This window comes from Dermacentor albipictus, chromosome 3, assembly GCF_038994185.2.
Source record: "Dermacentor albipictus isolate Rhodes 1998 colony chromosome 3, USDA_Dalb.pri_finalv2, whole genome shotgun sequence".
NCBI classification, from domain to species: Eukaryota; Metazoa; Arthropoda; class Arachnida; order Ixodida; family Ixodidae; genus Dermacentor; species Dermacentor albipictus.
In genome coordinates, this window is record NC_091823.1 from 177,000,223 (window position 1) to 177,022,324 (window position 22,102).

Here is a 22,102-nt window from a genome sequence, read left to right on the forward strand (position 1 = left end):
GGCAGCACGGACCCTTTCAGTTTCAACGAAACACCTCTATTTGACGCCACGAACGAGAAATCCGTGAGCGCAGCCCCAAGCGAAGAAGCTGGCGTGAACCTGGATGTCGTAGCCGTCTTTGTTTACTTGGACAATGTTGCCAGCACAAGTAACGGATTCTGGAGTTGCCAATAGGCTGGCAAATCTGTGTTGAAACATTATCTTTGCTTAGGTTCTTGCTACATTTCGTGGCTTCAGCACCATCCGCAGTGAGAGCGGTGCCAGAAGGGGTTTCCATTGGTGGAAGGGCACGCGGTAAATCATGCGATTCTATCAATGAGAGGGGGGGGGGGGGGTCGGGGACGTGACAAAGCTGCATTTTCTGCAACACAACCGGATGGCGTTGCGATCCGCGCATCATGGGCGGCGAAACCATCCGATGGCGCCCGTCGTCGTTCCATCGACGTCATTCCTTCTTCGTAATTCAATAGTGATCATGATGCCGTTGTCATGCCATTGTCGGGAAACCGCCGCGGTCGTTGCAATGCCGTCACTCCAGCATCGTCATCCGATCTCTGGAATGCCGTCCCGCTATCGCCGTCATACAGTTGTCGTCACGCTATCTCTCACCATCGTCGTCGTGCCGTTTTGTCACGCTCTCGTCGTCGTGCCATCATCGCCGTACACCCGTTGTGATGCGCTCATCGTCATCTCATTGTCCTGATATCTTAATCACCACGATATCGTTTTCATATTGTGATGATCATTTCAGAATCGTCATTGTGCCTTCGTCGTTGTGAATTTGTTGTCATACTATCGTCGGTATGCCTTCGTAGTTGTTCCATGCTTATTTCAGCTTCGTCATTCGGCTCTCATCGTACCGTCGTTGTCAAGTCATGATCGTCAAGCACTCGTCGTCATATCATGCCGTAATCGTCACACTGTAGTCGTTATACGGATTATACTGTCATCATGCACTGATGCCGGTTGGATTCTTAGTGGGGGGTGCTGTTGTTTTGGAGTCTCAGTATATATGCGTGTTACTCAAGATAAACATCATTTGGAAGTCAGCGCTTGTGTTCGTCCTTCTTTTGGTCCCTTGTCTATGTACGCGCTGTAAATGATGTTTGAAACAAAGTAACAAGAGAGACATTCGGGCAGCCTACCACTTTCTCTACGTCAGTTATACTTTCCTTTAAATTTCCATTCACAATGTTTATGCACTTTCTAAATATTCAGGTAAGCGTGCTGAGTCGGGAGCCATATTGTGTTCTGCTAATGCAGTTATATTTAGCATATTCAGTCCCTTCTTGTAAGCAAACGTATACCAGTTTACTATTGAATGAGCTTTTCAGATCTGGCCCATCACTACTGGTGGAAATACAGTTAAAGTTGGGATCTGGCACCAAGACTCACATTCTTCCGCAAGAACAGACAACTGGTTGAGACGGGGTACGGACACTTGATTATAAACACGATACGAACTCAAGTGTGGTGTGAAGAAACTGACGAGCACAGGCACTTATGTTCTAATAGGGAAATAGCCATATTCTGCACAAATTTTAGGTGGGTTTTCTTTTCCGAAGGATTAGAAAAATAACACGCATTCATATAAGTAAGCTCACAACGTTGTTATGATTTTCATAATGTTCTCAGCACGAAAAAAGCATATAGCAGAAAAACCACTTCCTACTGGACTTCACGCAGACTGCGGACGATTTTACTGATCCATCGAATGAGTGACCCAGTCGCTTGTCCATTGCCAGTTTGTCTTCTCGATTTCACAGTTGTTGATGCTAAAAGTGACGAGAAATTCAGTGGATTGGTAAGGATTCACGATTTTGAACAGGCAGGTACATGAAATACAAACACAAAGGGAACAAAAAGAATAACGCAAACGGTGCTATGTCGGCAATTCTGTAGTTTTCCTTTATCTTGCTATGTTCTCTCTTTTATTTCATTTGTACTCTTTCTTTGCAAGAACGAGAAAAGGATGCATAGAAAGGCAGGGAGGTTAACCAGAGGTATTTCCGGTTGGTTACCCTGCACGAGGGGAAGGGTTAAGGGGGATAAAAAGAGAAAGAGAGTGGAAGTGGGGATAGAGAGGAAAAGCGGCGAGCGCGAACAACCCGCGTACACTTTCTTTATAAAATGTTCAACAATTGATACGAGATGAGTAAAACAGCTGAGTGAATGTATCAGCGTAGTATCGGCGCGAGGTCAACAGCGTGCACGTCGTCCCCCTTGCAGGACACCAGCGGCGTGGTTCGTGTGGAGGGTGCCCCTACGGCCTCGTACTGCACGGTGTTGGACGACAGGGGAGACTGCCTGTTTGGCGTCGGCGACATGGACGCCCACCGCCACATATCCCCGGAACTGGTGCGTACAGTCTCTGCAATTGCTAGGACGGCTGTGCTACACGCAAATATGAATGACGAGTCAACGAGCGATAATTTCATTGATAGTTTCGGGTATACAAGGGACGTTTTTAGGGTGCACGAGGAACCGCACAATTGGCTGCCTGTCTTGGATGGCCTTGTGCATTTGAAACACTTTTAAAGTGTCATCCACCATGATGGCGGTGATGTTGACTATTGCCCACGTTGCTGAAGAGTGTAATAAATATAGACATCAGTGGCGATTTAGCGGTAAATACAAGAAAATCGCGTTAGCAATATGCCGCACCTCTGTGATATCCTGGATCCATAATTTAAATCCCGTTAACCACATCTCAGTGTTGAGGACCTCACTCGGGACACATCCCGCATCTTCGAGGAGGAAGTGTGACGAAGGTTGGCATATATGTTCATATTGACACGTGTACTTATCTTTATCGCGCAACCACGTTTCGCCGCTTAACAACTGTAATCGCAGAGCGAGGGACGCGCCTGCATGTATCCGGCGTTTCTGGAAAGTTATCGACGCTTCTATCCGCGTGTCTGTTGTCGCCGAACCTTGTGTTATCAGATTTCATCGCGTGACACGAATGGTGTAGAACTTTGTGGAAGACACGCGGGTCCCATCAGTTAATCTGGAACATTCGACGACTGATCTATAAAAGCCGACGCGCTTGACCCGCTGATCAGATTTTCGACGATCGCCGAGCGTGTTCGCCGCTTTCGTTGTGCTATAAGTGTAGCCTGTTTTGTGGGCACAGGTTCGCCCAATAAAAGCTAGTTTTGTATTCCACCGTACTGCTTCTTTCTTCACCGTCACTACCACGTGACATCTGGTGGAGGTGCTTGTGCGTTCATGTACCGAACGCCCCCGCAAAGCCGCGATCCAAGCCCAAAGCCCGAGGACAAAACTAACATCGCCGAAGACCAGCGTGCTAGCCGCAGACTGCAAGGACTGCCCCCAGAGCACGGACTTCTACCTGAGTCGACAAAGAAGATCGTGGTCAAAACAACCCCAATGGCTGCCCCAGCGTCCCCCGTTATCCTACAACAACCTCGGGACCCACCGACCTTCCATGGAGCAGCGACTGAAGACCCAGAATCCTGGTTGGAGACCTACGAACGAATCGCGACTTTTAACAACTGGGACTCCGACGACAAGCTGCGGCATGTATACTTTGCCTTAGAAGATGCCGCCAGAACGTGGTTTGAGAACCGGGAGTCGACCTTGACGACATGGGACCTCTTCCGTACCGGCTTCCTGCGCACCTTTACGAGCGTCGTGCGCAAGGAAAGGGCCGAAGCCATGCTGGACGCCCGAGTGCAGCTACCTAACAAGAACGTCGCCATCTTCACGGAAGAAATGAAACGTCTGTTCCGCCATGCCGACCCGGATATGCCTGAGGAGAAGAAAGTCCGCCTTCTTATGCGTGGTGTGAAGGAAGAACTTTTCGGAGCAATGATACGAAGCCCACCGAAGACCGTAGAAGAGTTCCTTCGCGAGGCCACCAGCATCGAGAAGACACTCGAAATGCGGAACTGGCAATTCAACCGCCGTACAAGCTCTAGCCACTACGCCGGAGTTCAGTCACTCGCCGCCGACGACCTACGCGAGACTATCCGAGCTGTCGTGCGGGAGGAGCTACAAAAGCTGTTCCCATCATCACAGCCTCAAGTGGCTTCGATTGCCGACGCCGTGCGTGAGGAGCTCCAACAACAACTTGGAGTAGCCCCTGAATCGCCGCAGCGTGAGCCGCAAGCGATGACCTACGCCGCCGTCGCACGCCGTCAAGGACCCCCTCTGCGACCGCGCCAGGGCCCTGTCACGCCACAGTTTCGTCGTCCGCCGCCGCCGCCGCCGCCGCCAGCACGACCACCCATCGCCCAGCGCACCTACGCGAGGAAGACGGACATCTGGCGTGCTCCTGACCACCGCCCGCTCTGCTACCACTGCGGAGAAGCGGGTCACGTCTACCGACGATGTCCGTACCGGGAGATGGGACTGCGAGGTTTCGCCGTCAACGCGCCGCGTCCACAGCTTGGCGAGCGCCCACGTGACATCGCCGATTACCTCGCCGCTACTCAGTGGAGCCCTCGACGGCCGTCCCGTTCGCCATCACCAGGCCGCTACCTGTCACCGCAGCGCCGACCATACACTGGCTCAGCCCGGGGCCGGTCAGCGAGCCCATACCCGGAAAACTAAAAGCAGCAACCGATGGAGGTGCGGTTGCTGTTCGTCGAACTGACGAAGATCCTCCGCAGCCGACGAAGACGACGAAGAAACCATCTCGACGACCTAATGACGACACGCCGCCGTCCCGACGAAGTCTGGAAGCCAAAACTACACCGACGAAAGACGACTTGACGACGCGACGTTCCAACTTCATTTCAACACGACGCAGCCGTGATCCAACGCCAAGACCTAACTGCAATGCCAGACAAAGAACAACCGACCTCGACGTGCTTCTCGACGGCCACGCAGTCACTGCCTTAGTCGACACAGGGGCCGATTACTCCGTAATGAGTGGACACATCGCCGCCCAGTTGAAGAAAGTGAAGACCGCATGGGAAGGCCCTCAGATTCGCACCGCTGGAGGACTCGTCATCACACCGACTGGGATCTGCACGGCAAGAATAACCATTCATGACCGGACTTACCCTGCCACCTTCGTTATCCTCCAACAGTGTTCACGAGACGTCATTCTCGGTATGGACTTCCTGGACCAACACGGCGCAATCATCAACCTCAAGTCGAAGTCAGTAACGCTGTCGGAAGATAAAGCAATGCCGCCGGAGAGCCCTCGTAGTCACCACGCCTTGAGTGTGCTTGAAGATCAAGTGAGCATCCCGCCTCGCTGCAGCATTGTTATTTCGGTCAGCACCGAAACACCCGCTGACGTAGAAGGCGTCATCGAAGGCGACCAACGTCTACTGCTAGACCGTGAAATTTGCGTCGCAAGAGGGATCGCTCGACTGCATGGAGGGAAAACTGAAGTGTTGCTGACAAACTTCAGCCAGGAGTTCAAGCACATCAACAAGGGCACGACGATCGCGTACATCGAGGAAATTCTGGAAACAAGTAATGCGTTTGTCCTATCGGATTCCGCCGCATCTACCCCGACGACCATGGTTCCCGAACCAGACTACGACATTAATCCAAATCTCCCTATGATTAAGCAACAGCAGCTGAGAAGTCTGCTCCGACGATACAAAGGCTGCTTTTCGACGTCATCGAGGATTCGACAAACACCAGTCGCCAAGCATCGCATAATCACCGAGGAATGCGCTCGACCACTCCGTCAGAGCCCTTACCGAGTTTCGGCGCGAGAACGTGAAGCTATAAGAGAACAAGTCGACGAAATGCTGCGCGACGACATCATCCAGCCATCGAAAAGCCCGTGGGCATCCCCTGTTGTCTTGGTAAAGAAAAAGGACGGAACCCTACGTTTCTGCGTCGATTATCGGCGTCTGAACAAGATCACGAAGAAGGACGTATACCCCCTCCCACGGATAGACGACGCATTGGATCGGCTCTGCAACGCTAAATACTTCTCGTCCATGGATCTCAAGTCTGGCTATTGGCAAATAGAAGTCGACAAAAGAGATCGCGAAAAGACCGCCTTCATCACCCCAGACGGCCTCTACGAGTTCAAGGTTATGCCATTCGGACTGTGCTCGGCGCCTGCAACGTTCCAGCGCGTGATGGACACGGTTTTAGCAGGATTGAAGTGGCAGACCTGTCTCGTATACTTGGATGACGTCGTGGTCTTCGCCGAAAATTTCGACGTTCACCTTAGGCGGCTGGCAACAGTACTAGAGGCCATCAGGACTTACTCTGAAGCCGGAAAAGTGCCGCTTCGCTTACGAGGAGCTTCTATTTTTAGGCCACGTCATCAGCAAATCTGGAGTCCGCCCCGACCCGCAGAAGACAGCTGCCATAGCAAAGTTCCCACAGCCCATCGACAAGAAGGCAGTGCGTAGATTTCTTGGCATGTGCGCCTACTACAGGCGATTTGTCAAGAACTTTTCACGCATCGCTGAGCCGCTGACGCAGCTAACTAAATGTGACGTCGAGTTCAAGTGGGAAACGCCGCAGGCCGAGGCATTTCAAGAACTCAAACGACGCATGCAGTCGCCGCCCGTACTTGCGCACTTCGACGAGAACGCCGATACCGAAATCCACACTGACGCCAGTAGCCTAGGCCTCGGCGCCGTCCTGGTCCAGAGAAAAGATGGACATGAACACGTGATAGCTTACGCTAGCCGGTCGTTGTCAAAAGCGGAAGGCAATTATTCTACAACCGAAAAGGAATGCCTCGCCATCGTTTGGGCTACAGCGAAATTTCGCCCTTACCTATATGGCAGGCCATTCAAAGTCGTCAGCGACCATCACGCCTTGTGCTGGCTAGCGAATTTAAAGGATCCCTCAGGACGGCTAGCACGGTGGAGCCTCAGACTACAAGAATACGACATCACTGTAACATACAAGTCCGGACGAAAACACTCAGACGCCGATTGCCTATCACGCGCCCCCATTGACCCGCCGCCGCAAGATGACGAGGATGACGACGCCTTCCTTGGTATAATAAGCGCGGAAGACTTCGCCGAACAACAACGAGCGGACCCGGAACTTAAAGGCCTCGTCGATTATTTAGAAGGGCACACCGACGTTGTCCCCAGGGCATTTAAGCGCGGATTATCTTCCTTCACGCTTCAAGACAGTCTACTCGTGAAGAAGAACTTCTCACCAGTCCGCGCCAATTACCTTCTTGTTGTCCCGTCAGGACTTCGTCCAGAAGTATTGCACGCCCTACATGACGATCCGACCGCTGGACACCTCGGTTTTTCCCGGACACTATCGAGGATTCAAGAAAAGTATTTTTGGCCGCGCCTGACCGCCGACGTCGCCCGTTATGTCAGAACATGCCGAGACTGTCAGCGACGCAAGACACCGCCGACAAGGCCAGCCGGATTACTACAGCCAATCGAGCCTCCTTGCCGACCATTCCAGCAGATCGGGATGGACTTGCTGGGGCCCTTTCCGACGTCAACAACCGGAAATAAGTGGATCGTCGTGGCGACAGACTACCTCACCCGCTTCGCTGAAACTAAAGCACTGCCGAAAGGTAGCGCAGCCGAAGTGGCGAAATTCTTTGTCGAAAACATCCTGCTTCGACATGGCGCCCCAGAAGTCCTCATCACCGACAGAGGAACGGCCTTTACAGCGGAGCTTACCCAAGCCATTCTGAAATACAGTCATACAAGGCACAGGAGGACCACGGCCTACCACCCGCAGACGAATGGCCTTACGGAGCGGCTGAATAAGACCCTCGCCGACATGCTAGCGATGTACGTCGACGTCGAACACAAGACCTGGGATGCCGTCCTGCCGTACGTAACATTCGCTTACAACACGGCGGTGCAAGAAACAACACAGATCACGCCGTTTAAGCTGGTTTACGGCAGCAACCCGACGACGACGCTCGACGCCATGCTGCCCCACATCACTGACGAAGAGAATGTTGACGTCGCTAGCTATCTCCAGCGCGCCGAAGAAGCCCGACAGCTCGCCCGCCTACGGATCAAGACCCAGCAGCGTACCGACAGCCGACACTACAACCTCCGAAGACGCTTCGTCGAGTACCAGCCCGGCGACCGTGTTTGGGTATGGACCCCGATACGCCGGCGAGGACTCAGTGAGAAGCTGCTGCGACGCTATTTCGGACCCTACAAGGTCATCCGACGTATTGGCGTACTAGACTATGAGGTCGTGCCAGACGGCATTTCGCACTCACAGCGGCGCCGCGCACGATCTGAAGTGGTCCACGTGGTGCGCCTTAAACCATTTTACGGACGCTGATGAACTTCCTTAGTTCGTTGTTTTCTTTGCTACGAGTGCTTTTCTTTGTTACTTTCGTTTGTTTGCAGCATCGGGTCGATGCTTTTTAAGAGGGGGGTAATGACACGTGTACTTATCTTTATCGCGCAACCACGTTTCGCCGCTTAACAACTGTAATCGCAGAGCGAGGGACGCGCCTGCATGTATCCGACGTTTCTGGAAAGTTATCGACGCTTCTATCCGCGTGTCTGTTGTCGCCGAACCTTGTGTTATCAGATTTCATCGCGTGACACGAATGGTGTAGAACTTTGTGGAAGACACGCAGGTCCCATCAGTTAATCTGGAACATTCGCCGACTGATCTATAAAAGCCGACGCGCTTGACCCGCTGATCAGATTTTCGACGATCGCCGAGCGTGTTCGCCGCTTTCGTTGTGCTATAAGTGTAGCCTGTTTTGTGGGCACAGGTTCGCCCAGTAAAAGCTAGTTTTGTATTCCACCGTACTGCTTCTTTCTTCACCGTCACTACCACGTGACAATATATACATATATATATATATATATATATATATATATATATATATATATATATATACATATATATATATATATATATATATATATATATATATATATATATATATATATATAGAATGAGAGGAGAGGTGTTAAGGGGCCCCATTTTTATTAATCGTATCATCATCATAATCATCAGCTTGGTTACGCCCACTGCAGGGCAAAGGCCTCTCCCATATTTATCCAACTACCCCGGTCATGTACTAATTGTTGCCATGTTGTCCCTGCAAATTTCTTAATCTAAACCGCTGAACTAACTTTCTGCCGCCCCCTGGTACGCTTCCTTTCCCGTGGAATCTAGTCCGTAACCCTTGGCCGAATACTGGCGGTGACTACAAGCGTCTTTGAAGTTCGCGTAAAGCGTCTTTTTTGGGGCTTCTTCCATGTGAACTGCGCGTCGGCTTTCTTAAGGCGACTGAGAGGCTCTGTGATTCGAGAGAAATCTCGGAAAAAACGCCTGTAAATAAGCACAGAGTTCCAAAAATCTACAGACACCTTTCTTTTCAGTGGGCATCGGGAAACTTTCGAATGGCTGCCGTCTTTTTGGAGTCCGAACGCACGCCTTCGCGATTAACTACGTGGCCGAGGAACAGGAGCTCTTCGTAGGTGAAACGACATTTCTCTGGTTTCAGAGTGAGTCCCGACACCCCAATTGCCTCTACCACTGTCTCCAGCCTGTTAAGATGCTCGTCGAAGGCGGATGCGAAAACGACTACGTGGTCGAGATATACGAAGCTGACACGATCTGTCCTAACTATCAACAGAATATAGTTGCGGTCAGTACTCCCGAAGAGGAGAACGCAACCAAATATGTTATAATCAAGAATATTTTGGTGGCGGGTCGCCTGCACGAGGTAGCGGCATACCGCACCACACCACATGCTACGTGCAAAGGTGTAATACGAGACGTTGCCCGTTGTGACGGGCCAGAGGTGTTGCAGCGTAAGATTTTTAACGCAAGAAACCCCCTGGTGCTGGCAACCAAGAGGATCAAGGGCACCGGCACCGTCATAGTTGCCTTTGACGGATACCGGGTACCCAACTACGTCAGGTATGACAATGCACTGGTCAGATGTATTTTATATCGTAAGCAGATCGACATCTGCTACGTTTGCGGATGGCTTGGCCATCGTGCCGACGTATGTCCGACACCCAGCGAAGCCGTATGCAGAGGATGTGGAGCCTCGAACCCGGACGAGCAGCATCAGTGCACGCCTAAATGCAAGTTGTGCGGCGAGGGCCATCTTACGGCAGGAAAGGAATGCAGACAACGCTTTAAAATCCCATACGTCGTTCGACGTCGCCGAAAAGAACGAGCCAGAGCCGAAAGGAGCCAGATGAGAAGCCCTACCCCGGATTACCGCGGTGCTGAGCTCCAGTTCCCGGAGCTCGACCAGCATCGGTCCCAGCATACAGCCCCCGAGATAAGTCGCCGTCACTCCAGATCGCGGTCTAGGGGTCGTGTCCGTTCCTGGAGTTTATCCTGGAGCCATTCCCGTGGTCGGTCCAGGGCACTATCTGCTTCCATGGTTCGCTTCGAGCCCAGAAGCCAGTCCAGGCCAAGATCCAGAGCCCGGGTACATGATCATCAGCATCAGGTGGTCCACAAGGAGGGCCGCCCCACTTGGGCAGATCGGGTCCGAGGAGGACCATCAGAGGTGATGTTGAGGTCGCTGTCAGAGCATGATGATAGTTTGGAAAAAATCACGAGATTAGAGCGCGAGAACGCGGCCATGAGAGAGAACATTAGTAGGCTAATGGCTGAGATAGCTGAGATTAAGGGCGCTAGGAACTCGCAACCCACCGCTACTGTCAATGCAGAAATTCTGGAAGTCCCGATGGCCGAGGGTAGCGACGGGTCACGACCACCGAAAAAGAAGGCAATAGCTTGTGATCAGGAGAACGTGTCACGTAAAGCTAAACCAGAGGTGCGCGAGATGTTAACCACTCTGAGCGAAAGTGTGAAACAGTTAGGTGATAGGATCACTGAGATGCAAAACAAGATGACGACCTTAGAAGCAAACACCAACCAACGGTTGGCCAAAATGGAATCCTTTCTCGAGTTTGTGGTGGGCCCGGTAACAGCACCGATACGTCTTTCTGAACCAACAGCTAGCAACGTAGCCCCGATTCTAGCCCCACCTAGGGTCGGTGTTCAGCTCGTAAGAGATGGCTCCGCCCCTTAAGACATTCCGAATTTGGCAATGGAACTGTATGGGCTTCTCTAGGAAGAAGACTCCCCTACAGCAATATCTACGCAATTGTGAAAAGATGCCTCAGGTAATCTTATTACAGGAAGCCCTCTCGCCTGGCATCTCGATGACTGGATTTTGCTCGGTCGCCGTGCAGTCGGGGGGGAGGGGGGTATGTACTCTCGTTAGTAAGAAACTCACTCATGTGACACATGATCTCAAACTGGCTGGTAGTAATATTGAGTATATTATGGTAGAGATCATGCCAGGTTGGGTCAACCGAGGCAGCATATAAGTTCTTAACATATATAGTAGTCCCAACGAAAAAAGGCAGCGATTTAAGACTACTCCGCAAGGCCATAGACATGGCAGGCTCAAGCCCTCTCATTGTCGCAGGGGACTTTAATGCCCCGTTTCATGTCTGGGGTTATAAATATGATACCAATAAGGGTAAGCATCTCTGGCAGAATGCCATGGATCTGGGCCTGACGCTGATCACTGACCCTAACTTTCCAACCCGAATCGGGACATCCACGTGTAGAGACTCTACCCCCGATCTCATCTTCATCAAGAACGTGACGGAGGCCAAATGGAATAACTTGGCTGAGAACCTTGATAGTGACCACTATATTTGTGAGGCCCAACTTCCTATCGTGGGTAAAAAACAGCGCGAATTCTCGTACACGGACTGGGATAAATTCCGCAAGCTTCGGGAGGAGAGGCCTCCATCAGATTCACGACCTACTATAGAGCAATGGATGGTTCAGGTTCAAGATGACGTTCGGCATGCAACCTCTAAAGTCTGCACCGACCTTCCTGTTGAAAAAATGGACAGCAGGCTAGCCGATCTGTTAGAGGCCAAACAGTCCATTCTCAACAGATGGAAGTGTCAACGACTTAATCGTAGGCTACGCAAAAAGATATCTGAGTTAAACAAACACATTGAGGAGCATTGTGTAAGACTTTCTAAACAGCAGTGGGACGAGGTTTGCAATTCGATAGACGGCCAAATGCGCAATGGTAAAACTTGGAACTTGCTTAAGCATCTGCTTAACGAGACCAATACTAAGTCTAATCAGAGGCATGTCATTGGTAGAACCATACATGAGGCTGCACGAATGACCTCTGAGGACGAATTAATCGCACGCTTGCCAACAAATATCTCCCAGTCGGCTCATGGCGGTCTCCTGCACATCTCGATTACTAGGGCCAGGCCAATTCTTACCTGGATGCAGAGTTTGGCGTTGAGGAGATTCGTAGGGTTCTACATGGACTCAATGGTAGATCCGCACCAGGGCCGGATGGCATCTCCAACAAGTCGTTGCGAAATCTGGATGAAAAATCAATCGCATACCTCACAGAGGACAATAATGAAATTTGGAGGAGTGGAACTGTCCCATTACCTTTGAAGACTGCTCCCGCAGTACTCACCCCAAACCTGGCAAAACACCTAGCGTTGACAACTTGAGGCCCATCTCGCTTATATCATGTGTGGGTAAGGTAGCGGAGCACGCAGTCCTGAATCGACTCTCCCGGTTCCTGGAGAATAACGACATATACCCCATAGTATGATAGGATTCAGACCAGGCCTATCCATACAAGATACCATGAAACTGATTAAGAATCAAATCATAGACAACGACTCTAGCGACACTCGAGCCATTTTGGGACTTGAACTATAAAAGGCCTTCGACAGCGTTCTACATTCGCATATCCTAGCCTCGATATCTCGGCTCAATCTGGGTGAGAGATTTTATAACTATGTTAGATCGTTCCTCTCGGATAGGAAGGCTACCCTCCGGGTGGCCGATCTCGAATCACAACTGCTGGAACTTGGTGAGAGGGGCACCCCACAGGGGTCGGTCATTTCCCCCTGTTTATTCAGTATAGCCATGGTTGACCTAAGCAGAAAGCTTCTCGAGATTGAAGGCATCAAACACACTATGTATGCTGACGATATAACTATATGGTGCACAGGAGGCAATGACGGTCAGGTTGAGGGAGCCTTACAGGAGGCAATAGACACTATTGAAACCTATCTCGAACCCATCGGTCTCAGATGCTCCCCCTTGAAGTCGGAACTTTTGCTGTATAGTCCCAAGAAACGCGGTCCAAGGCCCAAGGGATGGACATCGTTAGAAGACAGAGACATTAACTTATGTACAAAAAACGGTTGTCGTATACCCAAAGTCGATTCAATCAAGGTCTTGGGCATGATCGTTGAGTCAGGGGGTAAAAATGGGAAGCCTATACGCAATCTAATTGCTAAAACTTAAAGTGCTGTTCGTTTAGTTCGGAGAGTATCAAATCGGCATCATGGACTCAAGGAGGATAACCTTATTCGACTAATGCATGCCTTCGTTCTGTGCCACTTTAGATACTTGGCGGCCATGCATCGATGGAAACGGGCAGAGTGGGATAAATTGAATGCACAGCTTAGGAAGATTACCAAACGGGTTCTCGGGTTACCCGTATACACTAGTACAGAACGCTTAATGCAGCTTGGCATTCATAACACTCTTGAAGAGATTGCAGAGGCCCAGGAGCGCGCACAGCTAACTCGCCTCACAACAACGAAGGCAGGGAGATCCATCTTGCAGGAACTCGAATATCACCCCGATAGAGTAGCAGAGGAGTTCTCTGACGTTCCTCCGTCGATTCGTGAGAACATTATGGTCGCGCCAATACCTAGGAACATGCACCCCGATCATAATCGCGGTAGAAAGAGCGCAAGGGCGGCCAACCTCCTTAGGCAAATACACAGTGATCAGCGACAGGTCAGCTTTGTGGATGCCACTTCTTGTAAGGGACGTCGGGCGTTCACCATCGTCACTGTTGATGGTCGGCAAGGAATCACCAATGCTGCCTCGGTTCGGACGAGGGACTCCAAAATAGCTGAGCAAATGGCTATTGCACTAGCCCTGCTGAATAGCTCACGGGATGCCATCTATAGTGATTCAAGATCTGCAGTCAGAGCATTTGAAAAAGGCACCGTTTCCAAACAGGCCCTCAGACTTATTGGGGGCAAGGCAATCACGCACCACTTCATTTATTGGTTTCCGGCACATCAGGGTCAGATAAAGGGTGCTCCTCCCAGCCTCAACGAGTCGGCTCATGGGGCTGCGCGTGAACTTGCCCACCGCGCTACCCTCGACCAATCGGAAGCCGACTCCCCAGAGAACTGGGACACGCCCTCCACCTACAACGAGATTACCAAACACTACTATCTCAGCCGTAGAACCTACTTTGTTCCTCATCCGCGCCTCAATAGAGCACAAGCATTAACGCTCCGCTCCGTCTACTACAAACGAATACCTATCCGAATCCAGCGCTCTTAAATAAAATCTATCCGGATACTTACACCAACGCTACCTGCCACGATTGTGGAGATATAGCCACGTTAGACCATATGCTCTGGCGGTGTGCTCTGTCACGCTCTATCATCGCTAACAGCTCGGCCAGTAGGGAGGCGGTTCTCCGCAGTCCTCTTCTGGCTGACCAACTCTGGGCTGTCCAGCAGGCCCACGATGCGGCCGAGAGGCTCGGCCTTCCGGTTCCCACGTGGGAGCGGCCCGCTTCGTGAAGGCTCACGATCTGCAGGACTTTAATTATTAAAGTTTTACCATACCATATCTGTCATTTCAGCCCAGACAACACGGTGTCCACGACACGCTGAAATGTCGCCTGCGCTGAACGTAGTCCGAATGGCATGACTTTAAATTCGTAAAGACCGTCAAGAGTGATGAAGGCAGTTTTCTCACGGTCCCTCTCGTCGATCTCAATCTGCCAGTAGCCTCTCTGGAGGTCCATCGACGAAAAATGTTTGGCAACGTGTCGTCGGTTCTCGGAAGCGGGTAGACGTCTTTTTTCGTGACGCTGTTGAGGCGCCTATTATCGACGCAAAATCATAGCGTACCATCGTTCTTCTTTACAAGCACCACGGGTGAAGACTACGGGCTCTTGGACGGCTGAATGACGTCGTCGCGAAGCATTTCTTCAACTTGTGTCTTGATTGCTTCACGTTCTCGCGCTGAAACGTGGTAGGGATTTCGACGGACAGGACGAGCCGATTCATCGGTTATAAAGCGATGCTTCGCTATGTGCGTTTGCCGGATCCTCGACGACTTTGAAAAACGTTCGGAATATCGTAGAACAAGGCGACGTAGCTTTTCTTGCTCTTGTTGAGGCAGGGCGGGGTTAATGTCGAATTCACCTCATCAGCCACCGTAGACGACGCCTCATGGGACGACTCGGAGAGCGCTAATGCATCGCTTATTTCGGCGAACTCTTCCAAGAAAGCGACTGTCGTACCCTTGTTGAGGTGCTTGTGTTCCGTGCTGAAATTGGTTATTAGCACAACCGTTCTGCCTTCACGCAGATGGACGACATCGCGTGCGACGCAAATTTGGTGATCCAAAAGCAGCTGCAAGTTCGCTTCGACAATCGCATCGCCGCTTGAGAACGCGTCTGTTTCGACGAGTGCCATGACGCTAGCATTTGGCGGAAGGCTCACTTGATCGTCGAGGATGGTGAACGCGGCGCGATGATAATGATTGCTTTGCATTCTTTCAGACCGTTTTGTCGTCAGTGTTATGGTTTTCGTCTGCAGGTCAATCACCGCACCGTTTTCGTTCAGGAAGCCCATCCCGAGGATTACGTTGCGAAAGCAGCGCTGTAGGACGACGAAGTGTGACCGTGAACAGCCACTAGCGCAGTGCATCGTCCCGTCGGGGTTATGAGGTGGCCTCCTACTGTACGTATCTAAGGACCTTCCCATGCGGTTTTGACTTTCTTGTGTTGTGACAAAAATCGTCCACTAACGACGGAGTAGTCGGCCCCGGTGTCAATGAGTGCAACCACTGGATGTCCATCTAGGCTAACTTGTAAGTCGGCACTTGGTGCTCTGGTTCGATGACTGTCGGTCACTGATTGTGCGGTCTGTCGCTTCGCACGGTCGCGGCTGCGTCGGGTGGAAGCCTCTTGACAGGTTGCTTTTGTGGCCTTAACCGCGCCATCGAATTTGTGGTGTCGGGTCGCGGCTTCGTGTTTTGTGGCGTCGCTTCGTCGGTTCACGTCGTGTTGTCGGAATGCAACGAGGCGTCGCTATGCGTCGAGGCGGCGGAAAGCGTCGTCTTTGTAGGAGGGTTTTTCGGTCTTCGCTCGAGAGCGGCGTCACCTCTCGACGTCGCTGGCTTTAGTTACCAGTGACCTCTCCCTCGCGTACCCTTGGTACGGCGAAGACGAACGGCGTGGGTAAGGTGATGGGGAGCTGAAGCGACGTGGGGCGGCATCTTCGGTCGCTCGAAAATAGGCTTCAATTTATCGAGGCCGTTGGCCAGGAAGGGGTCGCGGGGCGTCGATGTTGTACCCGCGGAGCCCCATCTGACGGTAGGGGCACTCTCGTAGGAGGTGGCCGGCTTCACCACAGTGAAAACAAAGCGGCCGGCGATCTGGAGTTCTCCAGATGTCAGACTTCCTCGTGGTGGTTTGCCGAAACGTGCTTGAGTGGACGGCCTGCTGCGGGCGCGGCAGTGACGGGTAGGCTTAGCTGCGTTGAGGTGGCGTGTACGTTTACCGTCGCCTCGGCGGCGTAAGTTAAAACGCGTGGCTCCTGGCAAGGTGGCGATAGGGTTGGTGCCGTTTCGGCAGGATCTAGTGTGCCCAGTGCTTGCTGTACCTCGTCCCTTACGACGTCGGCGAGCGAGGATATTTGTGGTCGCGCACCCGGTAGCATCTTGCGCAGCTCATCGCGCACGATAGCGCGGATGGTATCTCGAAGGGCCGCTGAGGAGGCACTTCGGGAGTCGTCGCAGTCTGACGCAGGAGCGCGTAAGTTGCGGTCGTATTGCATTGCGCGAAGCTCGAGCGTCTTCTCGATACTGGCCGCTTCGCTAATCCATTCGGCAATGGTCCTCGGCGCGTTGCGAATGAGAGCGACGAAAAGTTGCTCCTTGACGGCCCTCATAAGGTACTGAGCTTCTTGTCTTCAGTCATGTTGGCGTCCGCGTCGCGAAACAGCTTTTGCATTTCTTCCGCAAAGACGGTCACGGACTCATTTGGATGCTGCTGGCGAGTTTGAAGCAAAGCCTCAGCCCATTCCTTGCACAGAACACTTGCGAATACTGCAGATAAGTGCCTCTTGAAAGCCTCCCATGTTGTCACGGAGAGCTCCTCGTTCTCGCACCAGGTTCGACCAGAGTCTTGGAGAGAGAAGAAGACGTTCCGAAGTTTGTCTTCGTCAGACCACTTGTTGAAGGTTGCAACTCGTTCGTAACATTCCAGCCAGTCTTGCACATCTTCGCAAGTGGAGCCGCTAAAAAGCGGAGGTACTCGCGGCTGCTGGACGACGAGCGGCGCAGGTGTGGTAGCAGTTTGCATTGGTGACGTCGAGCGGTGGTTCACACGGCGACCAGGGGCAGGTAGTGGTCCCAATTCAGCCGGCAGTTCTTGTAGTCAGCGGCTGCTCCGGGTTTCTTCCTTCTTGTCTTCTCTGGAGCTGTCTTCCACGTCGCCAGCTCCAGATGCACTTGGGCTGGTGTCATGGCTGTTAGGGGGTGTCCGAAGCATAAGCACCTCCACCAAAATGTCACGTAGGTGACGGTGGGCTACCTGGCACGTAGGCAGACAGAAAGGTACACTGCATCGGCGGTAGACTTAGAGAAAGTTTACTGGGCGAACTTGCGCCCTAAATCAAGAGAACAACGCGGTGACGGCGAAAGCAGCAAGCGCGTATGGGGCGTTCGTCGGTCTGAGCCAGCGCAAGCGGTACTCCCGTATCTATACGTTTCGCGTCCATGATTGAAACACTTCAAGCGACGCCGGTCGCGTGGCAGCGACGCGAGCTACGTAGCTCGCTACAAGCCGAAATAAACGCGCATGGCAATATGCGGACAAAGAATACTTTCTTCCGCAAGCGGAATAACCGAAGGAGGACATGGAGGAGCCCGAATTGCAAAACTAAAAATGAAATAGACTTTATATTCTGCGCTAAGCCTGGCATAATACAAGACGTGAACGGCCTCGGCAAGGTGCACTGCAGTGACCACAGGATGGTAAGAACGCGAATTAACCTAGACTTGAGCAGGGAACGGAAGAAACTGGTACATAAGAAGCCGATCAATGAGTTAGTGGTAAGAGGGAAAATAGACGAATTCCAGATCAAGCTACAGAACAGGTATTCGGCTTCAACTCAGGAAGAGGACCTTAGTGTTGAAACAATGAACGACAATTTTATGGGCATCATTAAGGAGTGTGCAATAGAAGTCGGTGGTAACTCCGTTAGACAGGATACCAGTAAGCTATCGCAGGAGACGAAATATCTGATCAAGAAACACCAATTTATGAAAGCCTCTAACCCTACAGCTCGAATAGAACTGGCAGAACTTTCGAAGTTAATCAACAAGTGTAAGACAGCTGACATACGGAAGTATAATATGGATAGAATTGAACATGCTTTCAAGAACGGAGGAAGCATAAAAGCAGTGAAGAAGAAACTAGGAATTGGCAAGAATCAAATGTATGCGTTAAGAGACAAAACCGGCAATATCATTACTAACATGGATGAGATCATTCAAGTGGCCGAAGAGTTCTATGGAGACTTATACAGTACCAGTGGCATCTACGACGATAATGGAAGAGAGAGTAGTCTTGAGGAATTAGAAATCCCACAAGTAACGCCGGAAGAAGTAAAGAAAGCCTTGGGAGCTATGCAAAAGGGGAAGGCAGCTCGGGAGGATCAGGTAACAGCAGATTTCTTAAAGGATGGTAGGTAAATTGTTCTAGAAAGACTGGACACCCTGTATACGCGATGCCTCATGACCTCGAGTATACCGGAATCTTAGAAGAGCGCGAACATTATCCTAATCCGTAAGAAAGGGGACGCCAAAGACTTGAAAAATTATAGTCCGATCAGCTTACTGTCCGTTGCCTACAAAGTATTTACTAAGGTACTCGCAAATAGAATCAGCAACACGTCAGACTTCCGTCAACCAAAGGACCAGGCAGGATTCCATAAAGGCTACTCAACAATAGACCATACCCCCACTATCAATCAGGTGATAGCGAAATGTGTGGAATACAACCAACCCTTATATATAGCGTTCATTGATTACGAAAAAGCGTTTGATTAAGTCGAAACCTCAACAGTCATGGAGGCATTAAGGAGTCAGGGTGTAGACGAGCCGTATGTAAAAATACTGAAAAATATCTATAGATGCTCCACAGCCACCGCGGTCCCCCATAAAGAAAGCAACAAAATCCAAAATAAAGAATGGCGTCAGGCAGGGAGATACAATCGCTCCAATGCTATTCACAGCGTGTTTACAGGATGTATTCAGAGACCTGGATTGGGAAGAATTGGGGATAAAAATTAATGGAGAATACCTTGGTAACATGCGATTCGCTGATAATATTGTCTTGCTTAATAACCCATGGGGCCAATTGCAATGCATCCTCACTTACCTGGAGAGGCAAAGCAGAAGGGTGGGTCTAAAAATTACCCTGTAGAAAATTAAGAAAAGTTTTATTATCTCGGAAGAGAACAGCAGCTTACGAGGTAGCGAGGAAGTGGTAAGGGAATACATCTACTTAGGGCAGGTAGTGACCGCCGATCCGGATCATGAGACTGAAATAATCAGAAGAATAAGAATGGACCGGGGAGCGTTTGACAGGCAGTCTCAGATCGTGAATATCAGGTTGCCATTATCCCTCAAGAGAAAAGTGCATAACAGCTGTATCTTACCTGTACTCACGTACGGGGCAGAAACCTGGAGGATTACGAATAGGGTTCTACTTAAATTGAGGACGACGCAACGAGCTATGGAAAGAAGAATGATGGATGTAACGTTAAGGGATAAGAAAAGAGCAGATTGGGTGAAGGAAGAAACGCGATTTAACGAAATCTTAGTTGAAATCAAGAAAACGAAATGGGCATGCGCAGAACATGCAATGAGGAGGGAAGATAACCGATGGTCATTAAGTGTTACGGACTGGATTGCAAGGGAAGGGAAGCGTACCAGGGGGCGGCAGAAAGTTAGGTGGGCGCATGAGATTAAAAAGTTTGCAGGGACAGCATGGCCACAATTAGTACGTGACCGGGGTAGTTGGAGAAGTATGGGAGAGGCCTTTGCACTGCAGTGGGCGTAACCAGGCTGATGATGTTGATGTTGATGTATTTGAGAAAAATCATTGCAGGAGCAGAATGGTGGCACTGACCTAGTGCAGCACCGTCATCAAGATGCCACGCTGCTGGTGAAAGCGAAAAGATCTAGAAGGCGAGCCACAGGGCTGAAGATGTCATGCCAATGGTGACAGTGATAGGGGGATAAAAAGTGAAGGCAGCCATATTGATGTCATAGGCGATATTTATCAGAGTCAGCCTTGATCTCATCGAGCCTTCGAAGGTCAAAGGATGGTTCGCGTAGCTCCCAGAACCCATATTCTCAAACTCCGGTTCGACAATGTTCGGTTCGATTCCGACTATATCGTCTGACTAGATGATGTCGATAACGACCATCCAACTGCTTGTATACATTAGCCTCCAGCACAAAATTATTAGAAAATCTAAGGCAAGGATTAAAAAAGAATACTGCGAATCCATTGGGGTATAGGAATGGACGAATCATCATTACCTAATTCTAACAAACACATCCTCGGTCGTATATGCCATCCATCCTCATCTTCACTTTCTCAACCCCCGCTCAAGTCTTTATTCATTCATTCATTTATATCCTCAGAACACGAAGGCTATGCGCAGAAGAGCTATTCGAGCAGGCTTAACAGACAAAATATATTAAGCAAAATTATTTTTTAAATGTTTCTTGGTTTACAACTTTAGCTGGTGGTGAAAGCAAAAATAACAAATATAAGTGCACAAAAGATAATTAGCTTTGGAGATATACGATATCAGCTAATATTTGCAAAATAAATTTTAGAAAAGCTGTACTTAAGAACTTATCAATAGTGCACAAAACGTAGTCGTCATGAGCGACCTAATTCTTAATATAGAATTATAGGATACCCAAGGCGATCCCGCGCAAGGAAGAGGTAGCAAACGCATTTCGCGCTGTAAAGAATCAGAGTTTCTTAGCTGTACTGTCTTGCCTGACAAACACGTATTGTCGCAAGCCGCCTAGCACGTCTTTCGCGATTCTCCTGGGCACTTCTAGCCCGCGTCTTTCACCTGTCTCGTTCAGCGGCGTTTGCCAACGACGTCGGGGTCGGTCGATTTACGCTCGGCCTGCGGCCACTTGCATTGCTGCTCCATCCTTCTCGCTCGGTCTCTCGATTGCAAGACGAACCCGCTGTATCCATAGCGCACACAGAATCCCGAACAACTTCCAGAGAAGGTGAACCCAGCGCACCTCTGCAGCGCGCGCTCCTCCGTACCTTCCCTAGCGCGCGCTGTCCTTTCCACCTCCAGGCGCCCTCCTCCTCCTCTAGCACGCCGTTGCCTCTCCCAGCTCGGCGGCCTCTGATTTAATCAGGCCGATTTCACAGACGGAGCACGCACGCTTGCACGTAAAAAGCTGTCTTTGCACATCACCACAGGAGACGCCATGTACAGTGGACCGATTATTCAACAGCACCGCGCGAGCGTCGACTGGCTGGCTGGTCAGTGCCTTGTAACGGCGCGAAGCGACGAATTCAGCAAGAGCCATGCATGCTCACCAAGTTAAGTTGAAGCGCAAGTTTCGTCTGGTAGGCTCTTTCCACTAGCACGACACATGCAGCCTCTGGGACGATTAAATCGGTGCAAGCACCCCGGCTCATGGGACATAACGGCTTCCAGTGAACTTGGTGCGCATGCGCTACTCTTGCTGATCTGGTCGTTTCGTGCAATTAGAAGGCGCCGACCGGCCTGCCAGTGGCTACTCGTGTGGTACTGTAAACGCATTGGTCAACTGTGCATGAAGTTGCTGATTAACATTTAAAGCCTGCTCTGAACATATGACGTGCCCCAACGACTTGGCGCAATCGAATTACATATACACTTACGGTGTTTGACTTGCTGAATTCTTGAAGTAACCGAAAACCCTTAAATTCTGCAGGGTGTGTTTTGCACAAAACACCCTTTCAGCACCCTGAACTTATTTAAAAGGTGCACAAGGTTGTTCTGCTAAC

The 22,102-nt window shown here is 50.7% G+C and overlaps 1 protein-coding gene across 1 annotated transcript in view; it reads left to right on the forward strand.

Moving 5' to 3' along the window:
* Positions 1-22,102, forward strand: part of LOC135900526 (uncharacterized) — a 1,275,659-nt gene that overhangs the window by 836,258 nt on the left and 417,299 nt on the right. The window contains exon 14 of the mRNA XM_070536290.1: positions 2,230-2,358. Within this exon, the coding sequence (XP_070392391.1) occupies positions 2,230-2,358 (129 nt within the window). The remainder of the gene's footprint in view (positions 1-2,229; positions 2,359-22,102) is intronic.